Genomic DNA, 25,732 nt, shown 5'->3' on the forward strand with positions numbered 1-25,732 from the left:
GTAATAACAAGCGCGAGCACGTTGCCCTGCCTCATCGTGGCGCTCGCGTGGAAACGGCCATTAGAGGAAGTGGCTAGGCTAAATGGGTAGCAACACAAGACTCCCGTGGGGATGCCCACGGGTAGACGAGAGTCCACCCATTGCACGGGCGGGGCGGGGTTGTAATAAAGTCCCCACAAACCTGTCACCAATCCATGCGCTGTTCCTCAAAGGGATCGTTACATAAATGGCGGGTCCTACACAGTTAGCTTGGTACATTGAAGGAAAATGGCAGAAGTTCCCGGTGCATTCTCGGCCTTCGGCCTTGTATCTAGCCCACGTGTTGGGGATCAAATGCATCGGTCAATAGCAATGCTCTCTCCCAAACAGAACTGTGTGTTCACACAGGTTTTTTTTTTTTTTACTGTTTGGCGTCCAAGCAGGGTTTTTTTTCAAACTTAGGGCTCGAAGAGCCTTCGGCTCAGCCCTTAGACATCAACAAGGTAATGACAAGTTACAGTTTAGTCATAGAACTTACCATTGTGTAGTCATGACTTTGAATACATAGTCTATAGAAGTAAGCAAAGTAACAGTTTTTTAACAGTAGTATAATACTAGTGTTTACCTTTATATATTTACATAGTCAGTTCGACCGATGGGTGTTATTCTTCTGATTTCAAGCTGGTAGAAAGGAACTTAGTGGAAGAGCTATTGGCGGAGAGAAATTTGGAGAAAGAGTATGCCTCTCTGGTTCTCAATGACAAAAGATATCTTGAGCTAAAATATGAGTTATACAAATTGGAACATTTTTTAAAGGCTGATGCGTGGCACGGTAAGCAAGTATTTCTATGTTCAAATGATAAGTTAGTTTTTGTAGTAGTACTAGTAGTAATAGTAGTGGTAGTGGCAGTAGTGATGGTAGTGGTAGTAATATTAGTGGTGGTGGTGGTAGTGATAGTAATGGTAGTGGTGGTTGTGGTGGTAGTGGCAGTAATGGTAGTGGTGGTAGTGGTAGTAATGGTAATGATGGTAGTAGTGGTAGTGGTAGTAATTGTAGTGGTAGTGATGGTAGTGGTGGTAGTAATGGTAGTGGTAGTAATGGTAGTGGTGGTAATGGCAGTGTTGTTAATGGTAGTGGTGGTAGTGGCGGTAGTAATGGTAGTGGTAGTAATGGTAGTGGTAGTAGTAATGGTAGTGGTAGTAATGGTAGTGGTGGTAGTGGTGGTAGTGGTAGAAGTTTTAGTGGTAGTAATGGTAGTGGTAGTGATGGTAGTGGTGGTAGTAATGGTAGCGGTAGTAATGGTAGTGGTGGTGGTAATGGTAGTAATGGTAGTGGTGAAAATGGTAGTGTTGTTAATGGTAGTGGTGGTAGTGGTGGTAGTAATGGTAGTGGTAGTAATGGTAGTGGTAGTATTGGTAGTGTTAGTAGTAATGGTAGTGGTAGTAATGGTAGTGTTGGTAGTGGTAGTAATGGTAGTGGTGGTAGTGGTAGTGGTGGTAGTGGTAGAAGTTTTAGTGGTAGTAATTGTAGTGGTAGTGGCAGTAGTGATGGTAGTGGTAGTAATATTAGTGGTGGTGGTGGTAGTGATAGTAATGGTAGTGGTGGTTGTGGTGGTAGTGGTAGTAATGGTAGTGGTGGTAGTGGTAGTAATGGTAATGATGGTAGTAGTGGTAGTGGTAGTAATGGTAGTGGTAGTGATGGTAGTGGTGGTAGTAATGGTAGTGGTAGTAATGGTAGTGGTGGTGGTAATGGTAGTAATGGTAGTGGTGGTAATGGCAGTGTTGTTAATGGTAGTGGTGGTAGTGGCGGTAGTAATGGTAGTGGTAGTAATGGTAGTGGTAGTAATGGTAGTGGTAGTAGTTATGGTAGTGGTAGTAATGGTAGTGGTGGTAGTGGTGGTAGTGGTAGAAGTTTTAGTGGTAGTAATGGTAGTGGTAGTGATGGTAGTGGTGGTAGTAATGGTAGCGGTAGTAATGGTAGTGGTGGTGGTAATGGTAGTAATGGTAGTGGTGGTAATGGTAGTGCTGTTAATGGTAGTGGTGGTAGTGGCGGTATTAATGGTAGCGGTAGTAATGGTAGTGGTAGTAATGGTAGTGATAGTAGTAATGGTAGTGGTAGTAATGGTAGTGTTGGTAGTGGTAGTAATGGTAGTGGTGGTAGTGGTAGTGGTGGTAGTGGTAGAAGTTTTAGTGGTAGTAATGGTAGTGGCAATGGTAGAAATGGTTGTGGTAGTAGTGGTGGTAGGGGTAGCAATGATAGTGGTGGTAGTGGTAGTGGTGGTGGTAGTAATGGTAGTGGTAGTTTTGGTAGTGGTAGAAGTGGTGGTGGTAGTAATGGTAGTGGTGGTAGTGATGGTGGTAGTGGTGGTAGTGGTAGTGGTAGTGGTGGTGGTAGTGGTAATGGTAATGATAGTAGTTGTGGTAGTGGTAGTGGTAATGATAGTATTCGTTGTAATGTTGATGGTTGTAGTGGTGAAAGTGAAAATATTTCTAGAAGTGGTAATGGTAGTAATGGTAGTGGTGGTAGGAAGATCTTCACTGTAATCAAATCTAGTACTTATTACACATACTAGAAATGAGTACTCGATACTTGGCCTTGCGCTATTTCGTCTGGGAATTTCGCGCTATTGTGTCGGCGATAGTTTGTCCGCGATTTTTTGTCGGGTAAACAAAACCATAAAACAGAGCTCAAATGAAAAAAAAAACAGATCTGGATTAAACCGAAGCTTGTCAATAAAAACAAAACTAAAACAAGCGCAAAAACTTAGAAATGTAAAGCTGAGTTTGAGAATTAAAAGCGACATGGAAATTGTTAGTGGCAAGAAATTGAACACTGTAAGTATAGGCAACCCTGTAGTAATGTGAAGACTGAGGCAGCAACAGAGAACCCTGTGGTAATGTGAAGACTGAGGCAGCAACAGAGAACCCTGTAGGAATGTGAAGACCGAGGTGGCAACAGAGAACCCTGTAGGAATGTGAAGACTTAGGAGGCAACAGAGAACCCTGTAGGAATGTGAAGACTGAGGCAGCAACAGAGAACCCTGTAGGAATGTGAAGACTTAGGAGGCAACAGAGAACCCTGTAGGAATGTGAAGACTTAGGAGGCAACAGAGAACCCTGTAGGAATGTGAAGACTGAGGCAGCAACAGAGAACCCTGTAGGAATGTGAAGACTTAGGAGGCAACAGAGAACCCTGTAGGCCAAAGCTAAAGGAGCTGGTGTAAAAGACGGATATTTATGTTTATTGTAATCATCTTACAGCTCTGTTTACAAAAAGGGACACCACCCCTCTTTACTTGATCCCTCCTTGAGTTTAGATTCTTTACATTATCCTCAATCGATTGGGCTTGCACGGTCATATTGGCCTACACAAGATGAAAGAGGAACGAATCCCGAATATCAGCAATTACCGTCAACTCAGGTAAACTCAGGTGTACCTCAAGGAACAGTCTTGGGTCCACTACTATTTTTAATTTACATAAATGATTTACCAAATTGCATTACTTCAGGAACAAAAGTCAGATTATTTGCAGACGATTGCATAATATATAGAACAATAAAAACAACACAAGACACAGATATTTTACAAAGAGAATTAGATGAATTACAGAAATGGAAATCAAATTGGAGCATGTCTTTCCACCCAGAAAAATGTCAGTTGTTAAGAGTAACAAAAAAACTAAAACAAATTAATTCCACTTATCTTATTCATGGCAAACCAGTAACACAGACTAAAAAAGCAAAATACCTAGGTGTTATAATAAATGAAAAACTGTCATGGAATCCACATATTGATGAAACTACAAAAAAATCAAACAAAGCATTAGGATTTATTAAAAGAAATTTCTATAAATCAAATAAGAAAATAAAACTAAAATGTTATTTAACCTTGGTTAGGCCAATAATAGAATATGCATCCACTGTTTGGGACCCCTCAACTCAAGAAAACATTAAGAAACTAGAACAGACACAAAATAGAGCAGTGCGATTCATAACAAACGAATATTCACATTTGACTAGAGTAACACCTTTAGTAAAATCACTAAATTTAGAAAGCCTTCAGGACAGAAGGCTCAAAAGTAAAGTAGCAATAATACATAAAACACTGAACCATAATCTTCAAATACAAAAACAAAATTTAATAAAATACTCTGAAAGACACAAAGATAAAGGCACATTCCTCGCCCCATATGCTAGGACAAATTTGTACAAATACTCCTTCTTCCCTAGTGCTATTAGAGCATGGAATGGGTTGCCTGAGCTAGCCAGGAAAACCAGTGACTTGGCAGAATTTAAGTCATTGGTTAATATGCATGACTAAATGCATGACGCGTAGGACGTAATCATCTTCTTTTTTGAAGTAACGTCTGTATTATATGAGATAACTCCAGATAGGCACACATAAAACCTGTCGCCCATTTCTGATATTCGGAAGTTATAGCACTGATCATCGATGTTGACTATTGGGAAGGCCAAAACTAGATTGAACCATGTGGAGACAGATGGTAATAATACGCCTATTGACAGAGGATACGGATCAGTCTCAGCTCCGCAGCAAAGCGCGCCAAACGGAAAATGGCCGCATTCTTTATGTAAATATACCAATGAAATAACGAGATGCAAAACAATTCAAATATTGAAAAAAAAAGCATCAACTTAATCCTTCTGTCTGTCAAGTCCGCGCATGCGCCGTTAGATGTAAAACCAAAACCAGCAGTTGACCTAAAACCCTTAAAGCAAAAAGATAGGGTCAAAAGAAATTTTCCACTCGCTTCTCTACATGTTCATTCCTGACATGGGCGCCGCTAGGGGGGTGCAAGGTGATGCACTTGCACCCCCCCCCCTGGATTCTGAGTAGCCTAATTCTAGACACTTGTTTGCACCATCAAATCAATTATCCTATAGTAGCAAGTGAAGAAGTAGTGCTTCCACCGAAGTACAGGTGTAAGGATACATTATTGTTGTAACAGACTAGCCTAAGCACCACTCCCAATTCTGAGTACTCAAATTTTTTGTCAATTTCATACACCTTCAAATCAATTAACTTCTTCTAAGTAGACATTTAACAAGTAGTGCTTCCACTGACGTACAGATGTAAGGATACGCTTTTATTGTAATAAAATAGAATAAACAGGAATTGATGGCCGACCTTGGTCGCTTTATTATAAGTTTGCAATTAGTTGCACTTGCATTTGATGGCGATTGGATTGGAGAAGACTTCAGTTGTTTTGTTCCTGTTGTTCAAAGAGATACACTGTCTGTGTCTAATCTCATTGTCAAAGAATACATTATGTACAGTCTAGACATTGACAAACAACTTGGCAAAGGCTGCGATGGCTACGATGGCTGCCCGTGAAAGCTAGCATTCAGAACTGTGTTCAGGCAAGGATTCGTGGGGAAATATCCAAAAGCAGACTTTGTCTGTTTCACGTCCCACAGACTTAACTCTTTCTCTCCGTAATCATTTACCACATTCTAAGGCTGGTATCTTCAGTTAGGAGAGAAAACGTTAACATTCTTATCAATTAACCAATCAATCAATGACATTTCAGGCATACGTAATGCTGTTGTCAGTGTCGTCAAGAAGGCTATTTCTTCTGGAAAAGTCCCAAACGAGAGCTTTTGGAACTAAATTTACCACTTTTGCGTGAGACACGATCAAATGATAAATAAGAATCCGTTCACGCTTTAAAAGCCACTACTTTGAGAAGAACTTTCACTATTTGGCGGATCTAAACGTCTGTGTAAAACCAGTCAAGCTGCACAGGTGTAATCAGTGTCTGATCCTCGCGTGTTTCTCATTTGTCTTTTCACTGTCGTCAATTATTCATCTGTTCTTTAGCAGTCTGTCCAACTTAACATAAAAGCTGCTGAACTGCAATCTCGGCGACATAATCAAAACTTGACCATGCCGAGGGACACTTCAGGGATGACATGCCAATTAAGGCAAAACTGCTGGCAGTTGGTGCTGCCTAGAATTTACAGTCAACAGACACACCGAGCAAAAAAAAAAAACCCATATGTTTGGATTTTGAGTGTTATAAATTATTACAAAAACACGGATTTACATTTCGTATCTTGATTCGTTAGTTTCTATAGTAACGTCTCGCTTTTCGAGCAATAGTGATTGTCTGCATCCTAAGACGGTGCAAGAACTGGAACGTGAAGAAAAATGTCAGCACTGTGCATGATAAGCGTTCATCGCGAAGAGAAGCATTAGTCAAGTTATGGACAGTTTTGGCAGCTTCAGTTGCAGTTTTTTGTTTAATTGACTGTAGGGAGGAACGGGCAGCCCGGATAAACTTAACAAAAAGTAGATTAAATAGTTTGTTCACAAGTTTATTTTTTTATTTCATGAAACAATAGAGCCTATATTTATATATATATTCCTGATCCGAACATTGGCTTCAATATATTGCAACGAATCTCACTAACCAGGCTCTCTGCAAACTGCACCACACGAAACCACCAACTTAAAGAACTTGACAACTCAGGGCTCTAAAATAACGTAAAGGTGTAATGTGCAATAATCACAGCCAACACTGTACAATTGGCAACACGTAACACAGGCTGTACAGATATTTCTTCGTGAGCAACCGTACCGACGTATCAACTCTTGCACAGGCCTTTCCGTCTCGTTCCGGGCTTGCACTGGGTTCAACTGTTCGGGACTGACTTCACACACTGGGCTCGTTGTGTCGAACTCGATCAAAGATCAAGACCAAGACGCCGTTCCTCTCGACTGTACTTGATAGTACTCCGCACTGAACCGTCGTAATGCTCCGTACAGAACCACACCGCTGAACCACACTGAACTGTGCTGTATTGAACCGGGCTGTAGTGAACCGGGCTCTGAACCGTCTTGACTGTGACACCTCCGCTCTTTATATAGGGTCCCTACTGGCCTTCTAGAACCGGAGGAACATCGCTCGACCCTTCTGGGTGGTCACTCGAATACATCCCTCATGACGATCATAAGCTCTAACACAGATCCTTCCCGAACTGTCTTGGCTGACCGTCGTAACTCGTCACGGTTGACCGCTCGTCTAGCGTTGGCCTAGGGCGATTTGCGTCGGCTGTCTACACCCCCCCCCAGCCCCCCGCCAGGTTTATAACACTATAGATATTGGAATACTTTTTTTCAGTGCATTTAATGTCGTATATGGATGAAGGGGTGGGGATCCTGTTTTTTTTTCTTTAATTTTATTCTCCGTAACAAGAAAGTTGGTGCTACGACTGAGGCCATTGTTGGCAGCTTGCACCCCCCCCCCCCTAAAAAAAATCCTGCGGGACGCCCATGTGTTCAGATCTAAACGGAATAGGCAGCAGAGAGATGAAGCGTCTTTTTTTTTCTTTCTTTAAAGTAGCCATTAAACACGGATGTAATTATATAATTAAAATTTTATATATTTTTTTGTTTCATGAAAAGAATGGATAAAGCAAGGTCATGGTATGTATTTACTTCACTCAGTGTGATATGTCTTACATATATATGTCAGGGATTTTGTTAAAACCTTACCTCGTTTGCTCGGGCCCCTGACATTCAACAGGCACCTTCGTGCTTACAATAAATAATGGACCTCATTCACCAATCGTAAACAAACAACATTTAGTCACGTGATCTTATTGATAAAACAATGGAAAAAAAACTGTCACGTGACAACCATCATGAATTAAACATGAGATCGTAAATTATATAGAAGAGATAAATCACTACGTGGCTAAATGTTGTTTGTTTACGGTTGGTGAATGAGGTCCATTGACTGGCTGTTAACAACCATGACAATGTAATTGTTTAATGATATGAATATAAGTTATAATGACGACACGAACTGATGGAGTAATATCATTGAGTTTAAAACATTCTAATATTGTGATTATATTAATTAAAACAATAATTCTGCACCTTGCTATCACACAACGCAACACATAAGTACGCACAACACTGGCCCCACTGCCGATAACAAACTCCAATGTAAGCTTGATAATCCCATAACTAGCTCCCTGTAGAGACATGAGCAGAGACAAATAGAAAGGTCTAGTCTAATACGCTACGGCAGCGAAACAACTGCGAAATACAGTGATGCCTTTAATACTCGCCCTAAACAGGGGTACACAGACGAAAGAAACGTTAAACCATCGCCCTAACAAAACCAAACCCTCCGTAAGCATAAAAGCTAGGCAACAAAGAAAGTGCGTTCAAAAATTGTAGCCTACACCTAATAAACATTGGTGCTAGAATACCATGGCCTACACGCATGGACACTATATTTGTAATGGAGGCGCGGTGGTTTTGGCGCGAGACGTTTTGGCGCATGGGACGATTTTGGCGCCAGATATAATTTGACGATGATTTAATAACCACGTACATTTTATAACAATGTTTATTTCACTCTAGGATAATGTTGTATCTATTGTATGAATTCTAACACCATCCAGCGAATTGTTTTGTTTTTGTTTTGTTTTCTTTTTTTATAAAAGGTTTTGCTTATTTTATGAATATATAATAAGTCTGATTTCTGAATGGTAATGACATACTATCCCCTCTCCTTTATATATGTGAGTTCTGCTAAGCCAGCGGTTCTCAACCATTTAAAATCGTCGACCTCTTTATACAATTCCCTCTCTGCCGCGACCCCTCCCTCCCCCCACACATACAGCAATAGAAGAGTAGACAATATCAATCCATATTTTCGATGGTCTTAGGCGACCCCTGGAAAATCCTCCATCGACCCCCCCCCCCAAGGGGGTCGCGAGCCACAGGTTGAGAACCCCTGTGCTAAGCGCACTGGATGACATTCTTGATTTTTTTCCAAAAGATTTTTTTTTAATTGACATCAGTTTAATATCCGAACAAGCGAATATACCTTTAAAAGATATAGTTTGAGAAATTGGGTAGGTGTGATTTGGGTGACACATGTCCCCTTGACGCAGGTTAAGTCAAACAAGTGAAAACAAGACCAGCACCGAGCACTGGTCGTTGGCGTCATGCGCCTGGCGATCATTTCCTTCGGATTTGTCATTACCTGTGACACCTATCCCGCCCCCTCTCTTCTGTGTACTTTTCGCTCCTTGTACATACTTTTTCCTCCACCCTTATTGTGCCATTATCGGTCCGATGCTGGCCCTAATGGTTTAGTAACAGATTTTCATTGGGGTTCAATTAGGGATAACACTTATTGTGCCATTATCGGTCCGATGCTGGCCCTAATGCTTTAGTAACTGAGATTTTCAATGGGGTTCAATTAGGGATAACACTTATTGTGCCATTATCGGTCCGATGCTGGCCCTAATGGTTTAGTAACTGAGATTTTCAATGGGGTTCAATTAGGGATAACACTTATTGTGCCATTATCGGTCCGATGCTGGCCCTAATGGTTTAGTAAGGTAAATTTTATTGGATTTTCATTAGGGATTACCATTATTACCATTATTATGCCATTACCATGCAAATACCGGCTCCAATGGTTCAGTCATTAAATTTTGACTTACTTACTTAATCCTGCGCACTCCCAGGGGATCAATATCCGGCGTATGCATCTGTTAACAAAGGTCTGGAGCTTTTCCATAAAATTTTATTAAGGCTTAATTAGGTATAATTTTTATTGTTTTTCAATGCTGTAATTTAAAACAAATTCATTACTAATTTTTTGTTTTTTTCTGCTCTTTTTTTCAGGAAGAAGTCTATTTATAAGTATGAGATTTATAACCTTTTACATACTATCATACTGATAAATTAGATCTAGCAATAGAATTATTTTGACATAATTGTTTGGAAATTATAATGAATAATTGAATCAGTGCATGATCTATATATACATCTATCTATAATGTCAACATATTTATACAATAATGGGCATGTTATTTTATATTTTTGGGTTTGAACCCTAGAAAACAATACAATTTTTTGAAAGTACTATATAAGACTTGCATGCTCTGATCATTCATTCTTAAATCAAACTTACATACACAAGTAACACATTTTTTTTAAAAATCTTTTATTCATGCAATAATTAACCAACAAAAAAGACAAATATAATAGTGCAAATAAGATGAAGACAGCATTTTCATTCTACCCATAATATCCTATACAGGTTGACTTCAAGACTGGTGGCAATAATTTCAATATCAGTAAAGTGATCATATTTTGACTTCCATGCAGCAGCTGGAACAAACAAACAAACAAATAAATATTATAGTCATGTAACAAAACTACCTTCAAGCTGTATTAATAATTTAAAAATCTAACAATTATACATCAGAAGACCTTACATTCATCTATGTGGACATACTATTTAATGGATATATTTCCATGATAAGTGGTGCTAAAAAATTAGGTAGCTTCTAAAGCCTATTAAGTAACACAAAAATTAATGGTGTTTCAAAATTTGGAGTTCAATCTTCTCCTTAAATTAAATGTTATGAATTGGTGTCAGCAAATGTGGCATTGGTATTTGACTATGCTAAAAGTGCAATGGCAGACTAGATCTAGCTAGGCTTCAATTCATTCAATATTATATTTTGTCCAATTTATTTATATTAACTTTATCAATGGCGATGGCAGACTAGATCTAGCTAGGCTTCAATTCATTCAATATTATATTTTGTCCAATTTATTTATATTAATTTTATCACAGGCTCTTAATAATACAACTATATTCTGTTGTAAGTATAGTTCAATGGTAATTTTCAAAATAAGTTGGCTGAAAAGTTATTCTAGAGTTAAGATAAACAATGATCACAGTGAAACTTAAAAAAAACAAAAACTGAAGATACACAACCAGCATATTTCAAATTTAAGATAGCATTTATTTATTTACATTTAATTTATTCCATCTCATTAAAACTTTTCTTTCAGATTGCCGATCATAAATCTAAAAACACAAATTCATTCTTCTTACCTTCTTCCCTAGCGCTATTAGAGCATGGAATGGGTTGCCTGAGTCAGCCAGGAAAACCAGTGACTTGGCAGAATTTAAGTCATTGGTCAATATGCATGACATAATGCATGACGCGTAGGACGTAATCATCTTCTTTTTTTGAAGTAACGTCTGTATTATATAAGATAAGATTGAGCAGGCTTCCCTTAAAGAAAAATGTGGCGATCTGTTTAAAAAAAAACTAAAAAATATTGTTTAAAGAATGCAAAGAAAAATAATATTACAATAGAGGCAAAACACAAAATGTTTATGGTATGGTTTACAAGAAGGATTGTTGCTATATAAGTGCATTAGGTCAAAAACAATTGTATATATTTTCATTGTATAAATGTTCGTATTAAATTAATATTGAACTTAGATCTCAGCGAAATGACAAAAAGCTGGAGATATAGGTCTCGACCATTGTTTCCTAAGATAAACATTTATTTACATTTTTAAAATTTAATTAAATTAATATCATTAAAATTTTCTTTGAGAAAAGGGGGGGGGGGTCTCTGATCAGTAATCATAAAGAAAAATTTATTCTTCGTACCTTTTTGATCAGGCTTCCTCATGAAAAGATATTGAACATCATCTGTAGTGCATACATAGACCATTCTTATTATCAGCTGCCCTTAAAGAAAACTGACATTCAAAAACAAATGCAGACAAAATATAATTACAACAAGTTTACAAAGACAGTGTGTGTGGAAACACAAACTGAAAATCGGCCCCCGAAATGGTCCACCCAGGCAGGCTTCAATATTTTCAGAAAGAACATCCGAATGAAATTATATAAAAAAACAAATGACAGATAAGAATGGAGAAAGAACGTTGACAGATCTTGTGTAGTGCCCCAGCTGTCCCACAGATCAAATGATAGGTGAAAGTGAATGTAAAGTTAGATGTGAACCTGGCCTAACATGTCTTTTAATTGATCTAATTGTTTTGTAAAGGCTCAATCTCTTATTCGAATCCTCAAGAAAAGAAACACCCCCTTAGTTCAAACACTAAAAGGCATAAGAAAATGTAGTTTACAACAGTGATGCCCAACACAATTCAATCTGCGGGCCATTTTTTTTCCAACACCAGTGTCGCGGGCCAAATGATGGAAAAGATACAAAAGCTTAATGAAATTGACCTAAAACTATTTTATTTCAAACCCGAGGAGCTAGTACTTACATTGAATTATTGGGATATTTGAATTTTCTCTTTACACTTTAAAAAAAAGGCGTAAGTTCTGTTCATATTTTATTTTTTTGAAACAGCCACACTTTCTTTATAAAAACAAACATGTTGGCTAGCAATGGTATCAAGTTCTACAAAAACTTAAAGACACGTTCACTTTGCCTTGTAGATTCTATAGTCCTATCTCATGAACGCACAAATGTTAAACGCCTTGGTAGTAATCCATTAGAAAAAATGCGAGGACTCTAACGTAGGTAAAGATACATTTTTTTTGGGGGGGAGGGGGGTGTCTATATCTTGTGCCGACGTTTCTGTGGGCCGGATGGAAGCACATCGCGAGCCGGATCTGGCCCGCGGGCCGTAGTTTGGGCATCACTGGTTTACAAGATTAATAATTTTTTTAAATTATGTCTATTTTATAATGCATACTAAATAGTTTTTTCTCTTTAAAAAAATAGTAAACATTTGTTCGTAAATGTAGTTCTTAGTATAACAGAACTGACATAAATTAATAATACAAATATAAAAACAAAATTTTTTGACAAAAAATCTACACCCGTTTGCATAAATGTTTTAAAAATATGCAAAGTTATGGAACACTCACCTAAAGGAAAAATTTAATATTTTTTTTTTTTACGAAATGTTTTTTTTTTTCGAGGAATTAGAGATTGATCCTTTACAAAGCAATTAGATCAATTCGATATTCATTATTGGACATCAGTTGGGCCAGGTTCACATTTAACTTCACATTCACTTTCACCTATCCTTTAGTTTGCTGGACAGCTGGGGCACCACACAAGATCTGTCAACCTTCTTTCTCCATTTTTCTCTGTCATTTGTCATTGATCGAATTTAATTCTGATGTTCTCTCTGAAAAATATCGATACCCGCCTTTTAACCTGCCTGGGCGGACCACTTCGGTGGCCGCTTTTAAGTTTGTGTTTCCACACAAACTGTCTTTGTAAACTTTTTTTTTTTTTTGGTGTATTTTACCGTACTAGATTAAGACAACACGTGGGCAAGGTGGAGTGTGTGCTTATGTACTTTTAAAATATAAGTAATGAACATTATATATATATATATATATATTATAATATGATCAATATCTGAATTTCTGTTCACAGGACCCGGAAAGAGGTCACTGGAAAACCTGAACGAATCCACATCAAGCCAATCAACTAAAAGAGGTTATTATTTAGTTTAAAGGTCATGAGGTCATATCCGGTTAGTTTGTATTACGAGGGATAGTAAATTACAAAGATAGAGTTTCGTTGAATCAACCCCCCCCCCCCCCCAAAAAAAAAAATAATAAAAAAATGTGTGTTTGCGAATAATTAATTTAAAAAAAGCCAAAAGCCAACACTTAGACTTAAGGAGGCTCTGAGGATATTTGAGAATTCCTCCAGACGCCAAAGATTTGGTACAGTCAAGGGACATAAATTGGAAGAAAATAAAAAAAAATACTTTAAAAAAAAAAAAGCATAATTAAAATGTTTGTTTAAAAATGTTTTGTTTGTAAAATGTTTTACATGTTTCGGATGTTCCTTCAGAGTTGAAGATAATTACTTCCTAGTCCAAACCTCCCGCAGGACGACGGGGGATGGGAGCGGGCAGGGTTTGAACCCAGGACTATCGATAAGTCCGAACGACAGTCCAGCGCGAAAACCGCACGACCAATTTGGATCAGTCATGTAATTAAATTTTGTAATAGATCTTGACTAACAATAGCACATGTCTGCTATTAAAAATATTTGTACCCACTGTTTTCTTCTAGATTTAAAAGGCTTATCATTGGAATATTATACATTGTAGTAAATATATACATTCGATTAGCTTAGCCATTTTCACAGCAAAATGCGGAGAATGGGGCGGGGTCAAAAAAACAAATTCTCTTTTTTTTTAAATCAGAGACCCATTAGTTATTAATAAACAATCACTCTATAGCAGGGGTTCTCAACCTGTGGATCGATTGACCATTTGCCAGGAGTCGCTTAAGACCATTGAAAATATGGATTGTTATTGCCTACTCTTCTATTGCTGTATGTGTGTGTGTCAGGGGGGGGGTCGCGGCAGAGTTGGGGGGGGGGGGTTGTAAAAAGGGGTCGCCGAGCTTAAAAGGTTGAGAACCGCTGCTAGACAGACTTAGACTCTTTAGGAGGTATGGTCGTTTTAAAATGTATTTTTATGTCTTTCTTGAAACTATTGTTGTTGCCAATCTTAGACATAAATTTTCCTTTTTTTTTTTTCAGGGGTTAAAAAACGCCACTGGCGAAGAAATCCAGAAAGTTCTAGTGGTCAAGCGAAGTTCGTGTCCAAAGCGTCATTCGCAGTTATTGTTCTTGGTCTTCTTGTCCAACTATTCAAGCGCAGACAACTACATTTGTATTAATTCCACTGAAAAAAGACTTTTTGTTTCATGAAAATTATTTTTTTAGAGTTTTTATTTTTAGCGGTCCCGAAAAGAGAATAGATAATGTCAGTTTTGTGAAGTCTGTCTGTCTGTCCGTCCTTCATAAATAATACTTTTTTTTTTATTAAAAAAAGCGTATACAAGGTATAATTGTATCAATTAGTTAAGATCAGTAAATGTAATTAAATGATAAATGCGTTGATACAAATAACAGTATGTCTGTGCGATTAGATATATTTGTACCAATTGTTTTCTGTAGCACAGAGTCCTGCTTGTAGCTTTCTCAATACGCTATGATCAGTTGCAAAATGGAAAGGAAAAGGGGGGGGGCAGAAAGAAAGGAATAACTGGGTGAATTTTGCCGTAATCGCTTTTTGAAAGCATTTTTTTAAAATCCATTTTTGGTGCTAAAAGCTATTAAAATAATTTTTTTGTCAAAAGACTGGAAACCTTAATAAAAAAAAAGTAACAAAAATTATGGGGAATGATATGACCAAATTAATATGCGAGCATTACGATTTGCAAGATTTATACAATAAAAAAAAGTGTCAGACCAAAAATATCATAAATAATAAAAAAAGTACACAAATAGTCAGATAGTTTTAATAATAAGAGAACCAATACTAACCTAAAGAGAGATGTCTACAAGCGAGACATGAGAACCACGGGCATCGACCAAAGTATGTGGGAAGAGATAGCCCAAGACCGGACAGCATGGAGACAGACTGTACGTGCTGGTACGAACTTCGCCGAGTGCAAAAGAATCGAAGCTGCATCAGTCAAGAGAAAGAAGAAGAAAGCTGCCCTGTCAGCTAGCCCTAAGTCATATGCATAAACATGCACGAACTGTGGCAAACTCTGCCGCTCTAGAGTCGGCTTGATCAGTCACTCACACCAGATTCTGCCCCGTCTTAAGACGAAACCCAAAGCCATTGATTCACATGGGGTGCATCCATTGTCTTCCGAGACATAAGGAGGCATAGATTTTAAAATTAAAGCGGATAGTTGGGGGGAGGGAGAGAATAGTGAAATTCGAATACATGGGGCGGTCAAAGTTATAAGTAGGAAAGCAAGGAAGGGGGTACATGGCAAAATAAACAAAATAGAGCCTGTAACCAAATAAAACGGGCGTAGCCGGTGGGTAATGCTAGTAATATATAATAATATTAGCTGGGTGGACTCAGGGGCGCCCAAAGATCCCGAAAAGAGAAATCTCAGTCTTCAACAAGATTCGAGCCCGGGTCCCCCGATTCGGAAGCCAAGCGCTTTACCACTCAGCCTGAGCGCCTCTTTGCAACACCAGTACACAACATGATCTGAGTTAACTCTTTCTCTCCGTAATTGTTTACCACATTCTGGTGGAATCAACGCTGGTATCGTCAGTTAGGAGAGAAAGAGTTAATATATATTTTGATGGAAGATTTGTTTTATTGTTAGCCTAACCTGGTTTATGAAATAAATGCTTGGACCCCGAGTGCTCTAAGTTCAGTGGTTTGTGTAATAACGAGAAGAAATCTACGTCAGGTTACTACAATGTATTCAATCTTCGACGCCCACTGTTCCATACACAAACAAAGGGAATGGCCATAACAGCGCTTCGCTATCCTGATGATTGGGACCTACTAACTCTCCAGCTCGAGGTCAAGGAATTTGCATACGCTGCCGCTTCTTTTTGGGAAGCGTGGTCGAGAGGCTAAGTGCGCTTGAACTTGGCTTGTCTTGGCTACCTAGAAGGGAGCTCGAGGTTCGACACCCGACTCGGGCAGAGTTGTGTTTACTGAGCGCCCTTAAAGGCAGCACGGAAAACCAACTCCTAGATACCCCCTCCCTCCCCCCCCCCCCACTGGTCCACAAATGAGATTGGACCAAAGCGCTCTGAGCATGCTATAAGCATGAAAGTAGCGCTATATAAAAGCTCTAATAATAATAATGTTGCAGAAGTCACCCAATAAAACCTACCCGGCCCAAAAAAGATCGCCGTGAATGGACACCCCCTTAACATGGTAGACCACTTCCATATCTAGGAAGCATAGGCTCAGTGCTTTTGGACGCCTCCAGGCAGGAGTTTGGCGGAATAAATCGCTCCACCTGCATCCACACACAAAAATCAGTGTCTACCAAAGAAGTGATTCTCTCAATCTTTCTATAAGGTAGTGACTTGGGTATTATATAAAAAAAACTACCAGGGACTACTTCAACGTTCAAATAAAGATTCTTGCGCTTCATTATGGGCGTTCAATGGCAAGACTGCACTACAAACAGCGATGTCCTTGCGCGGCATTTGAAAGTGTAGAGGGACTTCTTATGGTCTGACATTTACGCTGGGCAGGGCACGTATCCCTTATGGGGGACGAACGTATGCCAAAGCAGTTGTTGTTTTTTTTTGGTGAGCTAAAAGGTGGTCGACGTAAAAGAGGTGCCCAACGGAAACACTTTTAGGACCAGCTTAGGTGCCAACTTGCTTTAAATGAAATAGAAGGGAGTCCCTGGTTGCAGGCGGCTTCAGGACGAGACAGCTGGAGGTCACTTACAAAAGCTGCCGATACACAATTTGAGACAAGAAAATCTGCTGCCGTGGACAGACGTAAACGGCGAAAAGAAAATCTAAATCGACCATCGGCGGACAATGGTTATACCTGTGCTGGTTGTGGCAAAGTATGTGGGTCACAGCTGGGGCTGCGTAGGCACGGGAAATGCTGCTTTCCTCATTAATCTTCGGATTCCAAAACAAGCCAAATTATCATTAGGTCATCGAGTGTCTCTGAGTTATGTGTTTTATATAATGGATATTTGGCCCTCGAGCGTATACGAGTTTAGTGTTTTATGTAATAAATATTTAGTCCTCGACTGTCTTCGACGACCTAAACAGATGAGTCGACAAATTGCGTTTCGACTTGTGGTAGGAAGAAATGAGCTGGTCGTAGCGACCTCGAGAGGACAAGATGACCCAAGCTGTACAATGATGTTCATTTGTAGATAATTTTATTCTTTATTCTCTCACACACGGGGGATAACGTAAGCCATAAGAAAGAAAATAATGTCTCTATTCATAAAGATAGTCAGTCGTTTTAAAACCTTAATAGCTTTCCATTGTACAGAACATAGAAAAATTACCTGCAGTAATACGCAGTAGTAGACACCCAAGCTGTTTCTAAGATTAAGTCAGTAACCTAACTCAACGTTAGTAATAGCAAAATAGAGAGAATTTAAAGTCTTGATTGATATATCCCCCACAACAAAGATCGAACTAACATTAATGATAAACTTGAAACATTAAACTTAAGATAGGTAGTAAAGTACTTGCATGCCTACACAATTAACTTATTTCTAACAGTTCCCGCTTTAGACCTTGCGATCTATAGAGCAGAAAATGTTTAAGTCATCTGTTTCTTTGGCCAACAGTTAACGAGCAAGGTGTCATGTGGCCAGCGCAACGACCAAACGCTTTTTGCTTTTCCCAACTGAAGTCAGTTGTCCATTAGAGTTGGGTGGACCCAGGGTGTCCCTAAAAAAAATCCAGAAATTCAAAATCCATGTCTTAACCAAGATTTGAACCCATGACAGATTGTATTTTCTAAAAGTGTTCTTTTGTATTTTCTAAAAGTGTTCTTTTGTAATTTCTAAAAGTGTTCTTTTGTATTTTCTAAAGGTGTTCTTTTGTATTTTCTAAAAGTGTTCTTTTGTATTTTCTAAAAGTGTTCTTTTGTATTTTCTAAAAGTGTTCTTTTGTATTTTCTAAAGGTGTTCTTCTGTATTTTCTAAAGGTGTTCTTTTGTATTTTCTAAAAGTGTTCTTTTGTATTTTCTAAAAGTGTTCTTTTGTATTTTCTAAAGGTGTTCTTTTGTATTTTCTAAAGGTGTTCTTTTGTATTTTCTAAAAGTGTTCTTTTGTATTTTCTAAAAGTGTTCTTTTGTATTTTCTAAAAGTGTTCTTTTGTATTTTCTAAAAGTGTTCTTTTGTATTTTCTAAAAGTGTTCTTTTGTATTTTCTAAAGGTGTTCTTTTGTATTTTATAAAGGTGTTCTTTTGTATTTTATAAAGGTGTTCTTTTGTATTTTATAAAGGTGTTCTTTTGTATTTTCTAAAGGTGTTCTTTTGTATTTTCTAAAAGTGTTCTTTTGTATTTTCTAAAGTGTTCTTTTGTATTTTCTAAAGTGTTCTTTTGTATTTTCTAAAGTGTTCTTTTGTATTTTCTAAAGTGTTCTTTTGTATTTTCTAAAGGTGTTCTTTTGTATTTTCTAAAAGTGTTCTTTTGTATTTTCTAAAAGTGTTCTTTTGTATTTTCTAAAAGTGTTCTTTTGTATTTTCTAAAAGTGTTCTTTTGTATTTTCTAAAGGTGTTCTTTTGTATTTTCTAAAAGTGTTCTTTTGTATTTTCTAAAAGTGTTCTTTTGTATTTTCTAAAGGTGTTCTTTTGTATTTTCTAAAGTGTTCTTTTGTATTTTCTAAAGTGTTCTTTTGTATTTTCTAAAGTGTTCTTTTGTATTTTCTAAAGTGTTCTTTTGTATTTTCTAAAGTGTTCTTTTGTATTTTCTAAAGGTGTTCTTCTGCATTTTCTAAAGGTGTTCTTCTCTATTTTCTAAAGGTGTTCTTCTGCATTTTCTAAAGGTGTTCTTCTGTATTTTCTAAAGGTGTTCTTCTGTATTTTCTAAAGGTGTTCTTCTGCATTTTCTAAAGGTGTTCCTCTGTATTTTCTAAACGTGTTCTTCTGTATTTTCTAAAGGTGTTCTTCTGCATTTTCTAAAGGTGTTCTTCTGTATTTTCTCAAGGTGTTCCTCTGCATTTTCTCAAGGTGTTCCTCTGCATTTTCTAAAAGTGTTCTTTTGTATTTTCTAAAGGTGTTCCTCTGCATTTTCTCAAGGTGTTCCTCTGCATTTTCTAAAAGTGTTCTTTTGTATTTTCTAAAGGTGTTCCTCTGTATTTTCTAAAATTGTTCTTCTGTATTTTCTAAAGGTGTTCCTCTGCATTTTCTAAAAGTGTTCTTTTGTATTTTCTAAAGGTGTTCCTCTGTATTTTCTTAAAGTGTTCTTTTGTATTTTCTAAAGGTGTTTTTCTGTATATTCTAAAGGTGTTCTTCATTTCCATCTTCCAGTACAACACTAATGAAATACATTTACTGCTCGCTTCCCTCTCTGTCAACACGAGACATCCATCCCTTCTATTGTTACCTGTTTACTTTTCTTAACAGGGGGGGGGGGGGTGTAGTCTAAACTTGAATCTCATTTTAGACATGAATACATTCAATAATTGTAGGTCAGAAACAGCAGTAATGAAAATTTCACCTTTCAGAATTCAGACATTGCGATCTATAGGGCAGATGATGTAAAGGTCACCTGCTTGCGTGGCCCACGGTTAACGAGGGTGTCATGTGGCAAGCACAACGACAAACCGCCTTTACGTTTCTCCAACTCATGGAAGGCACCCATTAGAGCTGGACTCAGAGGCGCCCAAAGATTACGAAATTAAAAATCCCAGTTTTCACCCAGATTCGAACCCGGGACCCCCAGATTCAGAAGCCAAGCGCTTTACCACTCAGCCACTGCGCAACAGTACAGAACAGCATAACAACATAATTTGAGTTAAAATTTATTTTGATGGAAGATTTGTTTTGTTGTTAGCCTAACCTGTTGTATGAAATAAATGCTTGGACCCCAAGTGTCTCTTTTATATTCAGTGTTTTGATGTTAGCCTAACCTGTTGTATGAAATAAATGCTTGGACCCCAAGTGTCTCTTTTATATTCAGTGTTTTGATGTTAGCCTAACCTGTTGTATGAAATAAATGCTTGGACCCCGAGTATCTCAAAGTTCAGTGTTTTGTTGCTAGCCTAATCTGTTGTATGAAATAAATGCTTGGACCCCGAGTGTCTCAAAGTTCAGTGTTTTGTTGTTAGCCTAACCTGTTATATAAAATAAATGCTTGGACCCCGAGTGTCTCAAAGTTCAGTGTTTTGTTGTTAGCCTAACCTGTTGTACGAAATAAATGCTTGGACCCCGAGTGTCTCAAAGTTCAGTGTTTTGTTGTTAGCCTAACCTGTTGTATGAAATAAATGCTTGGACCACAAGTGTCTCAAAGTTCAGTGTTTTGTTGTTAGCCTAATCTGTTGTATGAAATAAATTCTTGGACCCCGAGTGTCTCAAAGTTCAGTGTTTTGTTGTTAGCCTAACCTGTTGTATGAAATAAATGCTTGGACCCCGAGTGTCTCTAAGTTCAGTGTTTTGATGTTAGCCTAACCTGGTTTATGAAATAAATGCTTGGACCCCGAGTGTCTCTAAGTTCAGTGTTTTGTTTTTAGCCTAATCTGTTGTATGAAATAAATGCTTGGACCCCGAGTGTCTCAAAGTTCAGTGTTTTGTTGTTAGCCTAACCTGTTGTATGAAATAAATACTTGGACCCCGAGTGTCTCTTTTAAGTTCAGTGTTTTGATGTTAGCCTAACCTGTTGTATGAAATAAATGCTTGGACCCCGAGTGTCTCTTTTAAGTTCAGTGTTTTGATGTTAGCCTAACCTGTTGTATGAAATAAATGCTTGGACCCCGAGTGTCTCTTTTAAGTTCAGTGTTTTGATGTTAGCCTAACCTGTTGTATGAAATAAATGCTTGGACCCCGAGTGTCTCAAAGTTCAGTGTTTTGTTGTTAGCCTAACCTGTTGTATAAAATAAATGCTTGGACCCCGAGTGTCTCTTTTAAGTTCAGTGTTTTGATGTTAGCCTAACCTGTTGTATGAAATAAATGCTTGGACCCCGAGTGTCTCTTTTAAGTTCAGTGTTTTGATGTTAGCCTAACCTGTTGTATGAAATAAATGCTTGGACCCCGAGTGTCTCAAAGTTCAGTGTTTTGTTGTTAGCCTAACCTGTTGTATAAAATAAATGCTTGGACCCCGAGTGTCTCTTTTAAGTTCAGTGTTTTGATGTTAGCCTAACCTGTTGTATGAAATAAATGCTTGGACCCCGAGTTTCTCAAAGTTCAGTGTTTTGTTGTTAGCCTAACCTGTTATATAAAATAAATGCTTGGACCCCGAGTGTCTCTAAGTTCAGTGTTTTGTTGTTAGCCTAACCTGTTATATAAAATAAATGCTTGGACCCCGAGTGTCTCTTTTAAGTTCAGTGTTTTGATGTTAGCCTAACCTGTTATATAAAATAAATGCTTGGACCCCGAGTGTCTCTAAGTTCAGTGTTTTGTTGTTAGCCTAACCTTTTTTGTTTTTGTTTTACAGCGCGTGCGTGTTCATGTAATCTTCAGATCGAATACTTCATTTGTTGATCTGTTTTTTTTTTCTGATAATTGACACGACAACGTGCTGGTGTCTTGGTGTTCTGTTGACAAAGACTTGGACACTTGTATTAGTTGTATTATTTGTTCGGCGCCTCCTCGTTGTGTACTTGTGTAGACGAGTCTAATGGGATGTAACACTCAAATAACCAAACACATTTACAAAGAAGAAGAGGCCAACAATATAGAGATACTAGACCACTGGCGGATCCGGGGGAAGGAGGGGGGGGGACCGGGAGGGGCGATTGCCCCCCCCCGCACTCGGCCGAGCCCCTCTCCCCCCTCCCCCCGAAAGAGAGGTGGGGGGTGGACGAATTGTAGTAAAGAAATCACACAATTTGTATACGAATTTATTAGATATGTTAATAATATACACTAATTATTTTTAGATTATTTCGATCCCCCCCCTCTCACTGTTGGCCGATTGGGTGGGTTGACTGACGACCGCTAGTGACCCCCACCCTGTAAAACCACAATTGCTACAGAAACGGCAAACTTGACACGCATGCATGTATAAATAGTTTTGTTTTGTTTAGAAGTGAAGTATCGGGATATAGAGCTCATGAACGACCTGGTTTCATTGCAAATGAGACAGCCTTGCTTGTAACAGTTTGACTTCAATGTTTCAACACATATTCAAAACTTGAATTTTTACGTTGTGTATAAAATAAAACAACAACAAACAGCCCAGTAAACATGTTAATTTTTTTGTTAAAATACATTTCATACTATATAGAGATACTAGACCACTGGCGGATCCAGGAGGGAAGGGGGGGGGGAGGTAAAGGCGATCGCCCCTACTCGGCCGACCCTTCCCCCTAGAGGGGGGTGGACGAAATTTAGTAAAGAAACCACACAATTTGTATTAGAATGTATTAGATATGTTAATAATATACACTAATTATTTTTAGATTTTTCGCCCCCCCCCCCTTCTAGTATGTTCGCCGATTTGGTGGGATGGGGAAGTGGCGAGTGGGGGGGGGGAGGTACAATTTATTTGTAGAAATCACAGCTTGCCCTAACCACTTAATGAGGTTGTAACAGAGCGTCGCATGAGGTTTGCGGGACAAGTTCTCCGACAAAATAAATTACGCATACTGCGGGTTGCGATGGATTTGATCAATCGTACTTGGACTAAAGGGGATTTCCCCAAGGCTTGGCGAGTGGCAACGATTGTTCCCCCCTGCTCAAAAAGGGGAAAATCCCAGATCTTGCAGAAAGCTACCGACCCGTCTCGTTGACGTACAACGTCGGGAAGGCGGCCGAACGCATGGTCAACAGAAGGCTCACATGGTTTCTATAAAGGAAGGGTCTCATTGCTCCTGAACAGGGCGGGTTCAGGAGGCAACGAAATGCGATCGATCAAGTGACGTTATTCATGCAGAAAGTGGCGGATGGCTTCCAGTTGGGCAACACAAATCGACCTGCTCAGTCGACGCTAGCGGTATTTATCGATCTCAAGCAGGCCTACGACAGAGTATGGAGGCCCGGCTTGTTGTTGAAACTGATGAACTTAGGTGTCGGTTCATATATGCTTAGGTGGATCCAAAATTTCCTCACGGAAAGAACGGTACAGACTCGTATTGGTAAGCACTTGTCGAGGAAACTTCCACTTGAGCAGGGGGTGCCGCAGGGATCGGCACTCAGCTGTACGCTGTTTTTGGTCTTTATCAACGACTTGCCGGCTCTTTTGAAATGTCAGAAGCTGTTGTTTGCAGATGATATCGTGTTGTGGGAGTCAGGGAGAGACCGTCAACAACTCATTGACACTCTCCAGCAGGCATTAACAACTATATCCTGCTACGCCAGAATGTGGAACCTTGAGGTAAACCACTCGAAGTCGGTTTATTCATGGTTTACGCTGGGCCGTGATATATTGAAGGAACCTGTCGAGCTTAGAATGGATGGCAAGATTCTGGAATGGGATAAAAAGCCCAAGTACCTTGGAGTAATTCTCGATCAGAAACTGACTATGTGCGATCATATCCAGCAGGTAAAGGAAAAAGCTTCCGAGAAGTTGAATATCGTAAAGAAACTAGCTGGAACGAAGTGGGGAGCGAGAGCTGACGTGCTGAGAGGACTGTACATGGGTGCAGTACGCTCTCACATGGACTACAGTCTTCCTGTCCAGGTCTGGGCTTCGCAAACGACCTTAGCAAGCCTAGATGCTGTTCAGAACCAAGCCTTAAGACTAATCTGTGGAACCTTTAGGACAAAGCCAATTGCCGCTGGCGAGATTATGGCAAACATCCCACCGTCGAAATTGCGCAGAGAACGAGCCGTCATACTAGCTCACGAGAGATATATGCGGCTGGAAGATGGATGCTCACTAAGAAGTCTGGTCGACAACTGGGAGGGTAGGAGACGCCTCAAAAACCGGCCTTGTTTCATGCATGTGGCACGCGGGTTGGTCAGAGAGGCGAATCTGCCGGTGGAGCGGGCTGCTCTATCCCCGTCCGGTTCTATCTTCCCGATGGAGGCTCTCGGCATGCCGACGATACGGAAGAGCCTACTTGACCCAGTGGTGACGAAGCAGAGTCCTACCACACGGCTACTACAAGCAGCCAGAGAGACTATCGCATCATATCCAGCCGGAGTAACCACCATCTACACAGACGGTTCTGTGCGGACGCTCGAGGGAACTGTGAAAGCTGGGTACGGAGCGGTAGTTCGACTCTCTGGCAATCCCGAAAGTGACGAGCTCAGTGGATCCTGTCAGCAGAAAAGCAGCCTCGAGGCTGAACTCGAAGCAATGTTCCAAGCACTGGACTGGGTGGCTACGATGGTACGTAACGGGACTGCGTCAGCGCACGACATAGTTCTTTTCACGGACTCGGTGGCCGCACTGGAGGCCATAGAACGGCTGGATGAAGGTGCTAGAAGGGTATGGGACGTCCTAACGGTCGGAGGGCGTCTCCTACGATTCGGCGTGAACGTTACTTTGCAATGGGTGCCCGCCCATTGTGGGGTGGTCAGCCACGATTTGGCTGACCAGCTCGCGAAAACCGCGGTCGCAACGGTGTACGATCCCTAGTCAACCAGCGCATGTTGACACTTTGGCACGACGGCTGGGATTCTTCGGACAAGGGGCGTGAGCTTTATCGGGCAATGAGGAGACCAGACAGAAGGGATGCATGGTGGCAACTTAATCGTGCGGAACAGGCAGTCCTAGCACAGTTCCGAGTCGGACATTGTCCAATTGGTGCTTACCTCGGACGATGGAAGGAGAACTACGACACACGGTGTCGCCATTGCATGGAGGACGATGAAACAATAGACCACATTCTTTATGAATGCAGAGTTCTGCACGAAGGACGATTGGGACAAGGCTTAGATAGAGAGAATACTGGTTCATGTACGACACAGAGGCTGTCCTTGTACGGGGATAAGGCAACCTTAAGACTCACTGCTCGCTTCCTCTCACGTGCTCTAAGGGAGTAATTCTCAGCATGTTTTTCGTTGTCAATGGGGTTTCTGACTCGGCAGGAGTTTGACGGAATAAATCGCTCCGCCTGCCTACAAAAATCAATGTCTACCAAGCGGTGGTTCTCTCAACTCTTCTATAAGGATCTGAGACAAAACAATGCCTTGTTTCATTTTTTTTTTAATTTCATGACATTTTTTGTAGTGTATCATCACCATCATCAAACTCCATTAGAGTGAGGGCTTGAGAGGCTCAAATCCTCTCTTGCAAAAGCCCTGGACAGAAACCCTGCTGTCTTGCGTAGTGCATAAATGTCGCCATACAGGTCGAGAATTTGGGTTTCCCAGACCTGTCGAGACGGAGATCAGCAAGTCTGGGGCAGTCAAACAGAATATGAGGCACAGTTTCCTCTTCTTCCCCGCAGCGGGGGAACCGTGAATCAAAATTTGGCCATAGCCGCGAGAAATATGAGCCAACAGGTCAGTGGCCTGTCCTGCACTGTGCTATAATAGCTTGCTCAGGCCTGGACAGCCTCCACCACAGG

General features: G+C 39.7%; 2 protein-coding genes across 3 annotated transcripts in view; both read right to left on the reverse strand.

Annotated features, from left to right (window-relative positions):
- LOC106067795 (uncharacterized) overlaps positions 1 to 25,732 on the reverse strand; it is a 262,134-nt gene that overhangs the window by 120,528 nt on the left and 115,874 nt on the right. The gene's annotated exons all lie outside the window — the stretch shown is intronic.
- Positions 642 to 11,515, reverse strand: LOC129927315 (mucin-2-like). Its single transcript, XM_056035784.1, has 3 exons — positions 11,452 to 11,515; positions 10,072 to 10,144; positions 642 to 2,517 (listed from the first exon to the last, which is right to left on the reverse strand). The coding sequence occupies exons 1-3, from the start codon at positions 11,513 to 11,515 to the stop codon at positions 642 to 644; spliced, it is 2,013 nt and encodes a 670-aa protein (XP_055891759.1).

This window comes from Biomphalaria glabrata, chromosome 7 (assembly GCF_947242115.1).
Source record: "Biomphalaria glabrata chromosome 7, xgBioGlab47.1, whole genome shotgun sequence".
Taxonomy (NCBI): Eukaryota; Metazoa; Mollusca; class Gastropoda; family Planorbidae; genus Biomphalaria; species Biomphalaria glabrata.